At 40.3% G+C, this 13,548-nt stretch overlaps 2 protein-coding genes across 3 annotated transcripts in view; one reads left to right on the forward strand and one right to left on the reverse strand.

Annotated features, from left to right (window-relative positions):
- Window positions 1-8,518, forward strand: NPHS2 (NPHS2 stomatin family member, podocin). The gene is given in 10 exon segments (XM_075286151.1): window positions 1-55; window positions 1,384-1,512; window positions 1,515-1,778; window positions 3,110-3,213; window positions 3,612-3,684; window positions 4,059-4,141; window positions 4,857-5,060; window positions 6,237-6,292; window positions 7,787-7,865; window positions 8,249-8,518. Coding segments are annotated over 10 exon segments (1,317 nt in total).
- A 708-nt stretch (window positions 8,519-9,226) lies between these two features.
- Window positions 9,227-13,548, reverse strand: part of AXDND1 (axonemal dynein light chain domain containing 1) — a 36,786-nt gene continuing 32,464 nt past the window's right edge. For both annotated transcript variants that reach the window (XM_075286591.1, XM_075286592.1), the window contains 3 exons: window positions 13,012-13,103; window positions 12,266-12,402; window positions 9,227-10,203 (listed from right to left, as the gene is read on the reverse strand). In XM_075286591.1, coding sequence (XP_075142692.1) covers window positions 10,106-10,203; window positions 12,266-12,402; window positions 13,012-13,103 — 327 coding nt within the window. In that variant the 3' untranslated portion in view covers window positions 9,227-10,105. The remainder of the gene's footprint in view (window positions 10,204-12,265; window positions 12,403-13,011; window positions 13,104-13,548) is intronic.

Below are 13,548 nucleotides of genomic sequence, written 5' to 3' on the forward strand. Positions count from 1 at the left end.
ATGGCCTATCCTATTCAATATCTGATCAGTGGGGGGAAGTTGACCCAGTGCGCAGGCAAGTGCAGCAGCTTCTTCACTCTATACCTTCTAAAGAGGTCGCCTATACTGTCCCATCTAAAAAGGTTATCTTGTAGTTGGCAGATGGGTTCACACAATTTGATCAAAATGTTTACGAAGAATCTCCATACAGTAGGCTTAGCCGATATACGGTACTCTTGGTGCTGCTGAAGTTGTTTGCGTCCTCACTGTTTACCAAGGGTAGCAGCTGTGTATGATATAGCCAGCTCACTCTTATTCACTTTCCCAGTCAGATTGCTATGATATAAACCATGGATGTAAAATGTAAAATGTATTTCAGTTTGAAAACTAAAAAAGGCCCTGGTCACCTCTCCGGACATGCCAATTTTAGTAAAAACTTATATTTATAAAAAGACAACATTTCTGGAGCATCTTTTCCTATAATTATGCATTGTTCTGTTCCTCTGTTATTCCTTCTAGAAATGTATAACTAAATTGACAACTGGGTGTTACCCAGTGGCGTAACTAGGAATGGCGGGGCCCCGTGGCGAACTTTTGACATGGGCCCCCCCACCGACACCGACGTCGAAGACCTCGACCGACCCCCTCCTCCACACTCTATTATGTTCCTTAGTAAGCCCTGCACACAGTATTATCCTCCATAGTGGCCCCTGCACACAGTATTATGCCCCATAGTGGCCCCTGCACACAGTATTATCCCCCATAGTGGCCCCTGCACACAGTATTATCCCCCATAGTGGCTCCTGCACACAGTATTATACCCCATATTGGCCCCTGCACACAGTATTATGTCCCATAGTGGCCCCTGCACACAGTATTATGTCCCATAGTGGCCCCTGCACACAGTATTATACCCCATATTGGCCCCTGCACACAGTATTATGCCCCATAGTGGCCCCTGCACACAGTATTATGCCCCATAGTGGCCCCTGCACACAGTATTATGTCCCATAGTGGCTCCTGCACACAGTATTATGTCCCTTACTGGCCTCTGCACACAGTATTATCCCCCATAGTGGCCCCTGCACACAGTATTATCCCCCATAGTGAGAGAGAGTTAGAAGAAACAGTTCTGTAGAATTGTGCTTTCATGGGGAATCCAAGACTATAATATAATAGACATGTCAGAAAAGGCGACAGATCCTCTTCAAACAAAAAGTGCTAAAAAGACAAAACAGACATTCAACATTTTAGTAAGCAGTGTATAAGATTTTTTTTATTTCTTTTATTAATATTCTCGATAATACATATATAAGGAGAGAGGGGACACAAATATTTGCCACCACAATAGTAGCAAACATACAAGAAGAACTAGATAAGAATTTGCTGGACTTCAATGTGTAGTATTAGTGAGGATGGCAGAATTCCCAGAAACTAGAATGTGGAATGTCACTTACTGTCACATTCTTAATTACGTCCTGTCTTGTGACATGTCCCACCTGTTGGCATCACATAAGTACACTGTGCAGCCCCCTCACTGACCATCACAACCATGGCTGAGAAAAGACCGCGCAGTTCTTCCAGGGAGCCTCCTCAGAAACAAAGGGACTCTACTGGCCAAGGGTCCAAAAGAGAAAAGAAAGGAAATCAAGGCTCAGGAAGGTCTAGGACCGGGAGGGTCAGAGAACCCACAAAGAATGATGCTAAGGTATCCGCTGTGGTTGATGTGGACAATGTGGTGGCCTCAGATGAGGAGACGGAAATCATGGCTCTTCTGGAGGGTGAGCAAAAGGATGATGGTAAGTCAATGGGACAGCTGTGTAATAACATGAACATCCACAGCTACGTGCATAGCATTCTGATGTAGGGAACGCCGAACCCTGCAGCACTGACCAGAGTGACATGGCCCCTTCAACCAGCAGATCATTGGGGTGCCAGGAGACCCCACCAATCTGACAATGATGGGCTATACTAGGTATAAATATTTTGAGTCTGGAAAACAACTGTAATTCTATACCTAACTTTGCAACATTAATATTCCCCTGCTCGATTTGTGTGTGAACTGTGCTTTAATCTTACCTGTTGTATTAACTGTACTAATAATAGACAACATTACATACGGGTCTATTTACACATTTACACAGGGTTTTTTCATAATTGTATAGAAAGATTGCAAGATTTTGGAAAAAATAGTTGCAAACAAATAGCTACTAAAACAGGCATATAGGGGATATAAAGACTTGTATGCAAGTCTGGCCATGTAACATATTTATTAGTAAGGCTGGTAAGGCATATTAACACATGTTGGATTTAATATGGATTTCAGATCAGATCATTTGAAGTCCACATTCAGGCTAAAATCATTAAAAAAAAAAAAAAATCTACCATGGAAATACATAGCATGCGATGCTACCCTTTGTTCACAAATTCTGCAAGAAATAGCCAAGCATTAGACTTGTAGAATGACACTGGGGCTAAACCTTGAGGGGATCTGCAGAAGTATCTACTGCTCATCCACAGATTATTATTCAATGTTTGTATTCATCACAATAATCACAATCCTGGAGCTTGTACTGCTTATAGGTGACGCTGGGTTCACACCAGCGTTCAGGTCTCCGTTATGTTTCCGTCTCCTGCCCATTTTCAGGCAGGAAACGGAAATCTGCAGAACGGAGGCCGGGACGCAGATGTGAATGAGCCCTGAATAGTTTGTTAGCGCCATAGATTCAGTTTACCTTTTTAGGCCAGGGCCCCACATTGTGAACAGTTGAAACACTGTGACAAAAAACGCTGTGAATGACAAGTCCCTGCAAAGAGGATGGGATTCTGAATAATCTCATCCACACATTGCAGAACAATATTGGCAACAGAAGTGCTGCAATTTCAAAACCCATTGTGTGCTCTGGCTCACTATGTGGGGCCTGAACCTTATGCTGTTTTTTTTTGTCGATCATAACTGAGAATGGGTCTGAAATCAGGAGACTCGTAACTCTTTCCATTGTACTTTACCTTCTTGTAGGATACATTCCTGGTGTAGCTCCATCGAGTGTATGATATATAGTTGATATATAGAGATACTATACATACCCATCTGAGTACAATGTATTATTTTGTCATTGTTTCCCCCCAGCTGTGAAGTCTCCAGGTCACAGAGTATGTGAAGTACTGCTCACGTTCTGCTGTATGCTGCTGCTCATCCTCACCTTCCCCCTCTCTATCTGGTTTTGCATTAAGGCAAGTGTAAAAAATAATAATAATGTTAATGGTATATTCACACGACCAAACATAATGGCGATAACTGGGGGAAGGAGGCACACATGGGGTAAGCCAAATCATCACATCCTATTTGGCTTACACTTTTACTATACAGTTTTTCGGGTGCTATTTAGAAAACATAGCAGAGCTCTTTTTGTTATCTATAGACGATAAGAATGATAGCTTTTTACCATATCATTTTCCATAGAAGAGGCCTGCAGTTTACAACCCCTTGCCAGTTGTTCCTGTGTTTATTTTCCACACTGAGTTACAAATGTGTGCAAATGTTTGGTTTTTATCTATAATCTTGTTGTCGTATCCTACAGTTATTACACCCCGGCCCAGATTAATTGACATTTCAATGTTTTTTCGTATAGATTTTGAGAGAATATGAGCGTGCCGTTGTATTCCGCCTGGGACGCTTGCTGCCAGGACGTGCCAGAGGCCCCGGTAATATAAGTGGTTTGTCATATATGTGGACTGTGTTCACACCTGTGTCTGAGGTTCCATCAGGGGCCTCCAGTGCTGATTCTGATTAAAAAAATAAAATTACAGACAAAATACATTTCTCAAACTCAGTTTGTTTGTTTTTTGTCTGTAGAAATGATGTACGCCAAAAACAGAGACCAGACAGGCTCCTTTATAGTTGATGGGATCTGTTGGGCTCCATTGGTGTTTGTCATTTAATGGATCTGTCTTTGATGTCCATTCCATTTTGTGTTCCTTGATAAAACAGAAAAATGGAATGGACACAGTATAGTTAGGGACAACCCCAACAACAATATAATTTCCTAATATACATTGACATCTTTTTCTGTTTGCAGGAATCTTCTTTTATCTTCCTATTTTGGACAAATGTATCAAATTAGACTTCCGTATAAAGACATTTGAGGTTCCTTTCCACCAGGTAAATCTACAGTATTTTTGTGCCCTGTAGCTACAGGATAGGTCATCAGTATGTGATCTGTTGGGGTCCAGTGCCCAGAATCCATACAGATAAAGTGGCAGAAGCTTTTAGTGGATGGGCATGTGCAGTATGGCTCCTATACACGTAATAGGAGCATTGGAGCAACCCCGTCCACTGTATAGAGCTGGTATAGGAGTGGCGATGCACGTACTACCCATCCACTAGTAGCTTCTGGCACCTGGAGGCTGCTAGGATAGCTAGTTTGTGCGGGGTTCAGGTGTTAGACCCTGCACAGGTGTCCTGTGGGGCCCAGACAACCCCTTTACGCTGACCATACACAGTAGTCTTCTCATCAGCCCGATTTCCGCCACTGTTCAGTTCTAAAACTACCGGGAACATTAGAACTGTTTGAATAGCAGTCAGCCCAAAATGAAAGTGTTGGCGTGACCGTCCACTTTTGACTAATCATCAGTCAATATGCTCAGACTGTGCGCATTCTCTTAAGAAACTTGTAGAAATTTCCCTGACCGGGCAATCCCACCATTGATCAAATGGCCAAATAAGAGACACCAAAAAACAAATGTATATGGTCAGCATTAGCCTTAACCTAGAGGCAGAGAGGGAGCAAGTGCAGCTTTATCCTCCAAGCAACTAAGCTTTGGTTTTCACCTGTGAACACTTACCTGTATAAGGTCTTTTCTCCTTTCTGTTATAGATTGTCACTAAGGATCTAGTCAGCCTGGAGGTCGATGCGATTTGTTACTACCGCTTAGAAAACGCGGCTCTGTTTCTAACCAGTGTCAGCAATGTCTCCAATGCCCTGCAGCTGCTTATCCAGAGTACTACCAAGCGTCTTCTGGCCCACAGGTCTTTCTTAGATATCTTACTGGAAAGAAAAAGCATTGGAGAGGAAGTAAAGGTAATTCCTGTAGAAATGAAAAAAATGGCCCACATTTTGAGGCATGGACAACTGCATAAGGTTGAAGTGGAGCAATAGTTCAATAGTGCAGACAGTGCAATCTCTGCTAAATCCATCTTTCGAGACTGCCTCGAAAGACTGCCTGCTGTCAAATTACAGATGCACATAGAATCCTATGGAGGAGAGGCCAAGTGACACCAAACCTGAAAATGAAGAGGCCACACTAGTTTACGGGCCACCCAATTGTGTAGGGAACTGCAATGTGGCCCAATGTACTTGAAAGTGCTTTACTTACTCCCTTTCAATCCTTTCACCTTTAAACAGGGTTTTCCCCCTTGTAAATTTTTACCTTTGAGATGTAATTTTTGTCAATATGCAAATGAGCCCTTAGTTAGCAATGAGGACATTGCCGCATACTACACATAAAAAAAAGAAAATTTGTAATATATTAAAAAAAAAAAAAATGCATTGTCATTTATCAGTCTCTTTTCGGCTTGCCCTCCTCCTTCCTAAACTAACAGTCACGTTGCAATCTCTACTGAATCCGTTTTTGGAGACGGACTGCCTGCTGGCTAAAATACCAAATTACAGCAGCCCATAGAATCCTATGGAGGAGGGCCCAAGTGAGAGAGAAGGAGGGGCATATGCACTGACACAGACAAACAGGCTGCTGCAGCTAATAGTGAGTTGTATGTCTTCCCCATGTGTTTTATTTACATCAGTACTTCGCTATAATGGCCCACATGATGTTTCTGATTGAGTGAGAAAGTTAGGAAGCAGAATTAGTCTATAGGAGACATCATAGCAGCCTGGTTTCACTTGCCAGCTCAGGAAAAAATGCAATGGAGCCCACAGAGGGGAAAACAGCAGAATGCAAATCATAGAATATGTAGGAAACTTCAACTTAACTTTTAATAGAAAGTCATCTGAAAGGTTAGGTATGCTTTGTCTTATAGAGCACCTGCACCAAAACTTGCATTTCACTATTCAAGGCTAACTAAATCCTACTTGTTAGAAATTGTTAGGGTATCTGAAAGTCAGATAAAAGATGACATTTTAAAACAGGAAAGGATCTTACAGCTGGTAACAGATAACTATGATCTCATGTTGTGCACTACTGTATGTTCCACAATGTTAATATTAATAGTTGGAAAATATGGTTTTACTTCTTCACAGGTAGCTCTGGATGCTGTGACCTGTCATTGGGGGATCAAAGTGGAAAGAACAGAAATGTAGGTAACAGGGAAATATAACAGGGTAATGGGGGACATCTGCAGAATTATAAATACATACTGGAGTGCATAATCATGGCCATGCAATGAAATCTAAACAAGGACTAGAATCTGCATGGGTTTTCCAGCTATATGTGAATGGGGCTGTACTGTAATTTATTGTGGATTTGGCACTGAGATTTGCAACAAAGCTCTTACCAGAGACAGATTTAGACTACTATGGGCAATGGGCTGTATGAAAATTATCCCTTCCCTCACTATTTTATTTTTATGCAACCAGATTGAGTTTGTCATTGCACCAGTGCTCTTTAGAAACAATAGGGCAGATGTATGAAGACTGGTATTTTCCAGGCCAGTCGTCATATCTCCTGAGCTATGAGAAGGTGCACCTTATTTGTGATGTGGTGCATGACGCCTCACCCTCTATCTGCACTGAAATCTACGTAAGCTCATATCTGGCATGGAATTCAGACATCATTTATGCCAGTAAAAAGTATAAATGATCATAAATCTAGTGCAGTTGGTGGCCCCGCCCAAGCTACGACCCTTGCCCATTAGTTTTCAGGATGGTGGCATAAATAAGAAAATGTTGCAAAGGTTTGTTATAAGACCTGACTTGCAAAAAAAGATTGAAAGCATTTACTACAGTTGGAAAAGGTTCAACGGGGGCCACAAAACTGATAAGGGGCATGGAGGACCTCAGTTAGAAGAAGAGACTTAGGCTGGGGCCCCACATTGCGAAAACACTGCATCTTCACCGGAAATACGTGGCAAAAAATGCTGAGTTTACAGTACCTGCAAAGTGAATGGGAATCTGTTCCATTTTTTGCTGTGTTTTGCGGCCGCAAAATTACGGGCGCAAAATAACGCGGCATATACGCTCGTAACTCCCATCGAAATCAATGGGATCTTTTTGAGTGCGCAAAATGCTGACACGCGTATACGTGCCACATTGCGCTCCATTTTACATTGTGTGAATTCCCCCTTAGTCTTAAAAAATTAAATCTGTTTAGTCTGGAGAAGGTGTTTAAGGGGAAATATGATAAACCTGTAAAAATTTATCAATGGCCCATACAAGAAATATGGGGAGAAGGTGTTCCAAGTAAAATCCCCTTAAAAGAAAAGGGGGCATTCACTCCGCGTGGAGATAAAAGGTTTAATCTCAAGAGTCGACAAAGCTTCTTTGCTTCTAGCAAATCCCATCTACACATTGCAGAAACATGCGCAGTGGAAATGCTTCAATTTCTAAAACCGTAACGGTTTTGGAAATTGCAGCATGACAATTATACCTACGGATGCTGGCGGTTTCCCTATAGGTATAATTAAAGCAGAAAGTATGCGATCTTCTGCGGACTCTCTGTGAAAAGTGCTACGAGCTCGCTACTTGTTGCTTTAGCCTTACAAAGTATAGTAAATCTCCCCCAATGCCTTCTAATATTCCAATATCGTACTATTACCACATATAATACTGCATTGTTCTTTTACCCTCTTTAGTAAAGATATTAAGCTTCCTGAAGACGTTAAACAGACAATGGCTGCTGAAGCTGAAGCGCAAAGACATGCTAAAGTGAAGGTAAGGGAAATGAAGGTTGAGGGGAAAGGCTTCCCAGGCAGTGTCCAATAATGGCATGACTATGCAGGTAACCAGAGATATTACCTGTATAACAACGTGACTATTGGCCATCGCATGCAGATATTCAGCAGTCATGGTGTTTGAATACAGTTCTATATAATGATGTATAACTTATATCACCCCCTCTATGTCACCCCCTCTACCTCATAGATTGTAAGCTCTTTTGAGCAGGGCCCTCAGTCCCATTGTGTGAAATGACGTTCTTTGTTATGTATGTCTGTATCTGAACCCTATAAATTGTACAGTGCTGCGGAATATGTTGGCGCTATATAAATAAAATGTATTATATTATTATAATATAAACGTTTCTATGTGTGTGTCAGATTCTTGCAGCAGAATGTGAAAAAACGGTGTCAGAGTCACTTAAAGTTGCAGCAGAGAGTTTATCGGGATCACCCACAGCAGTCCAGCTCCGGTATCTTCACACGTTACAATGCATGACATCTGAGAAACCCGCAACGTTCCTTGTACCATTCCCTTTTGACCTTATGAACCTCAATATTTTGCCAAACTTGCAGGCAAATAACACAGACATGCCTAGATCTGATACTGAAGCAGACCGGGACACTAAGAAGGATTCTCCAATGCTGTAAACCAAGGAGGTCACTGACTGTGTAAGGACTCTGTGTATAAAAACTAAAGCAGATAAAAAGTGAAGATGATACAATCCAATTTTCAATTACAATCCAATTTTCCAGCACTCTTTTTTTTTACTTTACAATATGTGGAATGGTCTTTATTTTTGTGTCTTCATCTTTTGTATTCAATTGAGTCGTCCATATGAAAAATGTTTTAGAAAAGGGCTCAGAATTTTGTAAAAATTTTCCAAAAACTCACTTACCTCACTGATTGTTGAGCCTTTTCTAAATAATTTTTGCGGACAACCCCATTCAATTATTCGCAGGAAGAAAATATTCTATTCTTGTGCTTTGACTATTGAGATTTTGAAGGATCTGTGATGTGTTTTGTCACATAAGAATACAGGAAGAATTTTGAGCTTGGAAATATTTCTTAAAGGGGTTGTCCAATTATGTAAATAACATTGTATAATAAAAATAAAAGTTATACAACTTGTTATAGTGTGTGTTTCTATAAAACCAGAAAATCTCTATATTTGTGTATACCAGTAGTTTACTACAGTAAGGCGTATTAGGTATACATGGAATGAAAACATTTACTATATTATTTACCAATCATGTTTGGTAAAATGAAGTGTTTTAGGTGTTTGATGCAGGAATAAGAATCTTTTTTTTTTTTTTTTTTTTTATTAGAGGTACACTCCAGTAAAATTATTTTGCCCCCTTCCCCAATTACAAATGAGCCTACGTATAGTGTACTGTTAGTAGGTAAAGGGGTATTCCAGTTAGAGCAACCCCCACAGTGAAGCTGATCAGTGGGGGTTCCACCAGTGGCACACCTACCAATCAGCAAGCTACCCCCTAACCTTAAATAGTTACCCTCAGGTTCACACATAAACATTAAGTACATTGAAGAGTTTCCAAACGTTTCCAGTTGACAACCAATCCTTAGAAGATCAGTAGGGGCCCAAATTCAGTTCTCCCACGAAGCAGCTGTATGAAGCAATCCACTTCATAGGCCATGTGACATCAGGTTTATCAGTCACATGGTCTGAACACTGCTCAGTTGCATTCAAGTGATACCATGCACGGCTTCTATACATTGGATGGCACTGTGCTTGGCTTTCTGTGATGAAGCCGTAACGCACATCCAAATACTGCATTCTCTTCACACAGCTGATCAGTGGCGATCATGGGTGTTGGACTCCCATCAATCTTCAGTTGATGACCTATTCTTAAGATAGGTCATCAACTAATAAGCCTGGAAAACCTCTATGTATAGTTATAACAGTTCAACATTGTGGGATAAGGTAGAAAACACTTCATTTTCATGAAGGGTTCACATTAGCCAATGTACATACAGCACCGCTTAGTAATATTAAATGGAGAAGAGTAATCTTTTATATCACTATACTCTGTGCAAACCATTTAATATATTGCAAATTGGATTTATTATACATTATAAAGGATTACTGCAATAAACTCAAATTACACTTAACAAGTTGTGCAAATATACTGTGGGTGAGTGAAGTCCAGGCACGAGTGTGGCAATAGTAATAAGGCCTTGTGTACACAGCGACTGATGCCAGTAGAAGCTTTATATTATTTATGATGCTTTGCTTTACTGGATTTGGGCCTCTTTTTTGCTGGCACAGGGAGACTTAGTTGTTCACTTTTAACTTCAATGTCAGCTGGAGGTTCTAGAAACAAAGAAAGAAATATACGTGTAATGGACATCAGGAAATAAAAGAAGGAAGTATATTTATACCAAATTACTAGATGAGACCAAATTTGTTAATGTTTAGCTAAAGAAACTCTGTCAGCAGTAAACTGACTGTACCCTATAAAACGGATTCTGCAGTTTCCAAATTTGCCTGTGTTATTCAGCCCCATTTTCACGTGACCCCTGCTTTATTCATATGCAAATAATGGGGTGGTTTGGGGTCATGTGTTAGCCTGCCTAGGCTATGCCCGAGAATCTATAGCTGAGACCAAAGATTTTTCTCATAATTTACATAAGAGTAAAACAATAATTTATGGGCGGCATGGTGGCTCAGTGGTTAGCACTAGAGCCTTGCAGTGCTGGCATCCTGGGTTTGCATCCAGCCTAGGGAAACATCTGCAAGGTGTTTGAATATTTTCCCTGTGTTTGCGTGGGTTTCCTCCCATATTCCAAAGACCTGGGGGAGGGGGAGCAATTATTTACATTAAAAATTGGGCTCCAAAGCTGGATAACAGAGGCCATGTTAGAAATTGTAGAATCACTTCTACGTGGTACTAGGATTAGATTTATAATCTATTTACTACTGATAGACTCCCTTAAAGACAAGTGCCGATGAGTCCTCTTTATAGGGTGAATTCCAGAGAAATACATGTATGGCATTGTTAGAGGAAGTGCTACAAACATCTGACTACTGAGAGTCCAATCCAGGGACTCGCAGTGATTGGGAGCACAGAAAACTGATGACAGGAATATCTGAATTCATTCTTACTTATTCACTATACACTGACAGCATGCCTCAATGATTTTATCATAGCACTGTCTACACAAGTGTTCATACAATATATCTTGTACTGGCAAAAACACAGATGGTGTGGAGGAGGGTAAAATATTCCATAAATCTAAGGAGCAATTAATATGTACAGGGTATCTATAGATTTTTAACTATTTTATGTGATCCTAACTAGTTATCTAATGTAAAAGCACAAAACAATCAATGACATAAACATAGTTTATTATTGATGTTTATACATACACATTATTTTTATTATCTGTTTTACCCATGTCATCCACTGACGTGTGCCTAAAGTACTGTCCCCATGTCTGCAAGATCGCTATTAATACTTGAAGGGAGTCTGTCACTACAACAGTCCCAACTGAGCTATAAGCAAATTCAGATAGCCAGGGTTCAAGTGAGTAAAATAGGATTCCTGCTTCCCGATCAGTGCCATCCTTGCAAGGATACAGTGAAGCCTCTTTGAGACAACCACCCAAAATTGTATGAAAAAGTGGTCTTCTCAAAGAAGATGGATAGTATGGAAAACTGAAAATCTGTTACAGAAGCCGTGGTCTGGTTAAGCAGGTGGTCTTCTGGAGAGGTTTCACTGTATTAGCCTTTTTCTGGCATGCCACTGAGATTTCTGGTGCAACAAAAATGTCATCATTCCTCTCACTACCACCCTGCTATGATGGCTACAATGGGTCTAGGCACTATACATGTCAATCGTAATAGGGAAGGAAAGAGTGAAGAAGAGAATGAGCGCTGAAAATGATATTTTAATGGTGATGTCCTCATTGTACCAAACACCTCAATATCATATCAGGAAAAGTCAATATCTCGGCAACGTAGGCAGCAAACAGGAAGGAGAAAAAATTGTTTTATTCATGTGAATTGAGCTTTAGTCTTTGCTTTAGATTCCCAGGCAATGCAGTTTTCTCTTCATTTGCATATAAGTAAAATGCCAATTTACAGGAATATGGGGTTGCAAAACTGAACAACCAAGGGATATGAAAACCATAGAATCACCTCTACAAGGTTCTGGGATAAGGTGCATAACCCACTTACTGCTGACAGACTCCCTTTGCTCCCCATTTCCCTCATTTATCCTCCGCCTCTCCCCTGTACCTGTTTCTTCAGCTAGTCACCCAATGTCTACAGAATTCAACTGAAAATATTATTAATCACCTGTTCTGCCATTATTTGTACAACCCCTCCCCCCATAATACAGTAACCTCTCCACATCATTTACTGATCTTCTTACCATTAGATTCTTCTTTGTATTCTCCTTCTCCCAAGGGTTTTACTTCCAGTTCCTGGATCCTTTGCAATGCTGCTTTCAGTTGTTCCTCCAGACTTTCAGACCTTTCTTCGGCTTTTTGAGCTCTTAGTTCTGCATGTCTAAAGTGGGTGAATAAAACCTGTCAATACTGAAACAACATCTGGCATTTCATAATGGTCCTTAATCACTGATCATTTAGTTGTGGAAGGGGTGTTTTTTTTAAGACATGGAATATATAGACCGATCCTACGTGTCTTTCCAAAATCTACAGAAACTCGATATTTTTCAAGCCCCTCAACCTCTGTCAACTTCTTTCTTAAAGGAGCTCTCCAAGACTGAATACTGATGAGCTATCCTTAGGATAGGCCAACAATATCAGATTAGTGAGGTTTCGACACCTGACTAAGTTGATAGTGTGTAAGAGGTATAAAAATCAAAAAAGTGTCCATAGATTTTGGAAGCATAGGCCATCAATATCCAGTCTTGGAGAACCCCTATTGCAGCCAGAAGTTTGTAAGGTGGACTTATGGTGGAGGTTAAGGTTATATGAATAATCTCATATTTCATGTTATACTCTTGTTACTTGTCTATGCAATAAATAGATAATAAAAAACATGGAATGTGTAAAAAACTTTATACAGAATCTAGAATCAATTGAATACATACATACATATAACCTTTATAACATGAGGATTGACATAAGAATCTTTTATAACATGAGAACTTACAGGAGACGCTTTTCCAGTTGCTCCAAAGATGTTAAGGACTCGAATGCTTGTATGGAGCGCGGGGTGCTGGGCCGACTAGCTGTGAGGACACCCTACATTATAAAGAACAGTAACAGACTATTAATAGCAGAAAAACAAAAAAAACTTTTCAAGTCTTCAGTAGGTGATACCTTTTTTAATGGCTAACTCATAATGATGACAGAATATAACGTTTCGAAGCTTCCTCTGGGCTTCTTCTTCAGATATAACTAAAAACATCTTCTAGAGGCTGCATATTTATAACTGGACACAGGGGTAGGATTACAGGAGGGAGGGGGGGGGGATGAAGAGGCTTATTACTATATACTTATAAAAACAATCAATTGCCAGATCCCAGGTTCTTATCTTAATGGCTGTCTTAATGATTTGTATAAAAAGACATAAACCCACGTTAGATGTTCATTCCATTGTCCAACATCTGGAATAGGGTCATGGCCTTGTACTCCTAATTCAGTCGCTGTTTCCTTGATTTAAAGTTCCCTTTTAAGATCAAGATTT

The sequence above is a fragment of the Leptodactylus fuscus genome, chromosome 9 (genome assembly GCF_031893055.1).
Source record: "Leptodactylus fuscus isolate aLepFus1 chromosome 9, aLepFus1.hap2, whole genome shotgun sequence".
In the NCBI taxonomy this organism is placed as follows: domain Eukaryota; kingdom Metazoa; phylum Chordata; class Amphibia; order Anura; family Leptodactylidae; genus Leptodactylus; species Leptodactylus fuscus.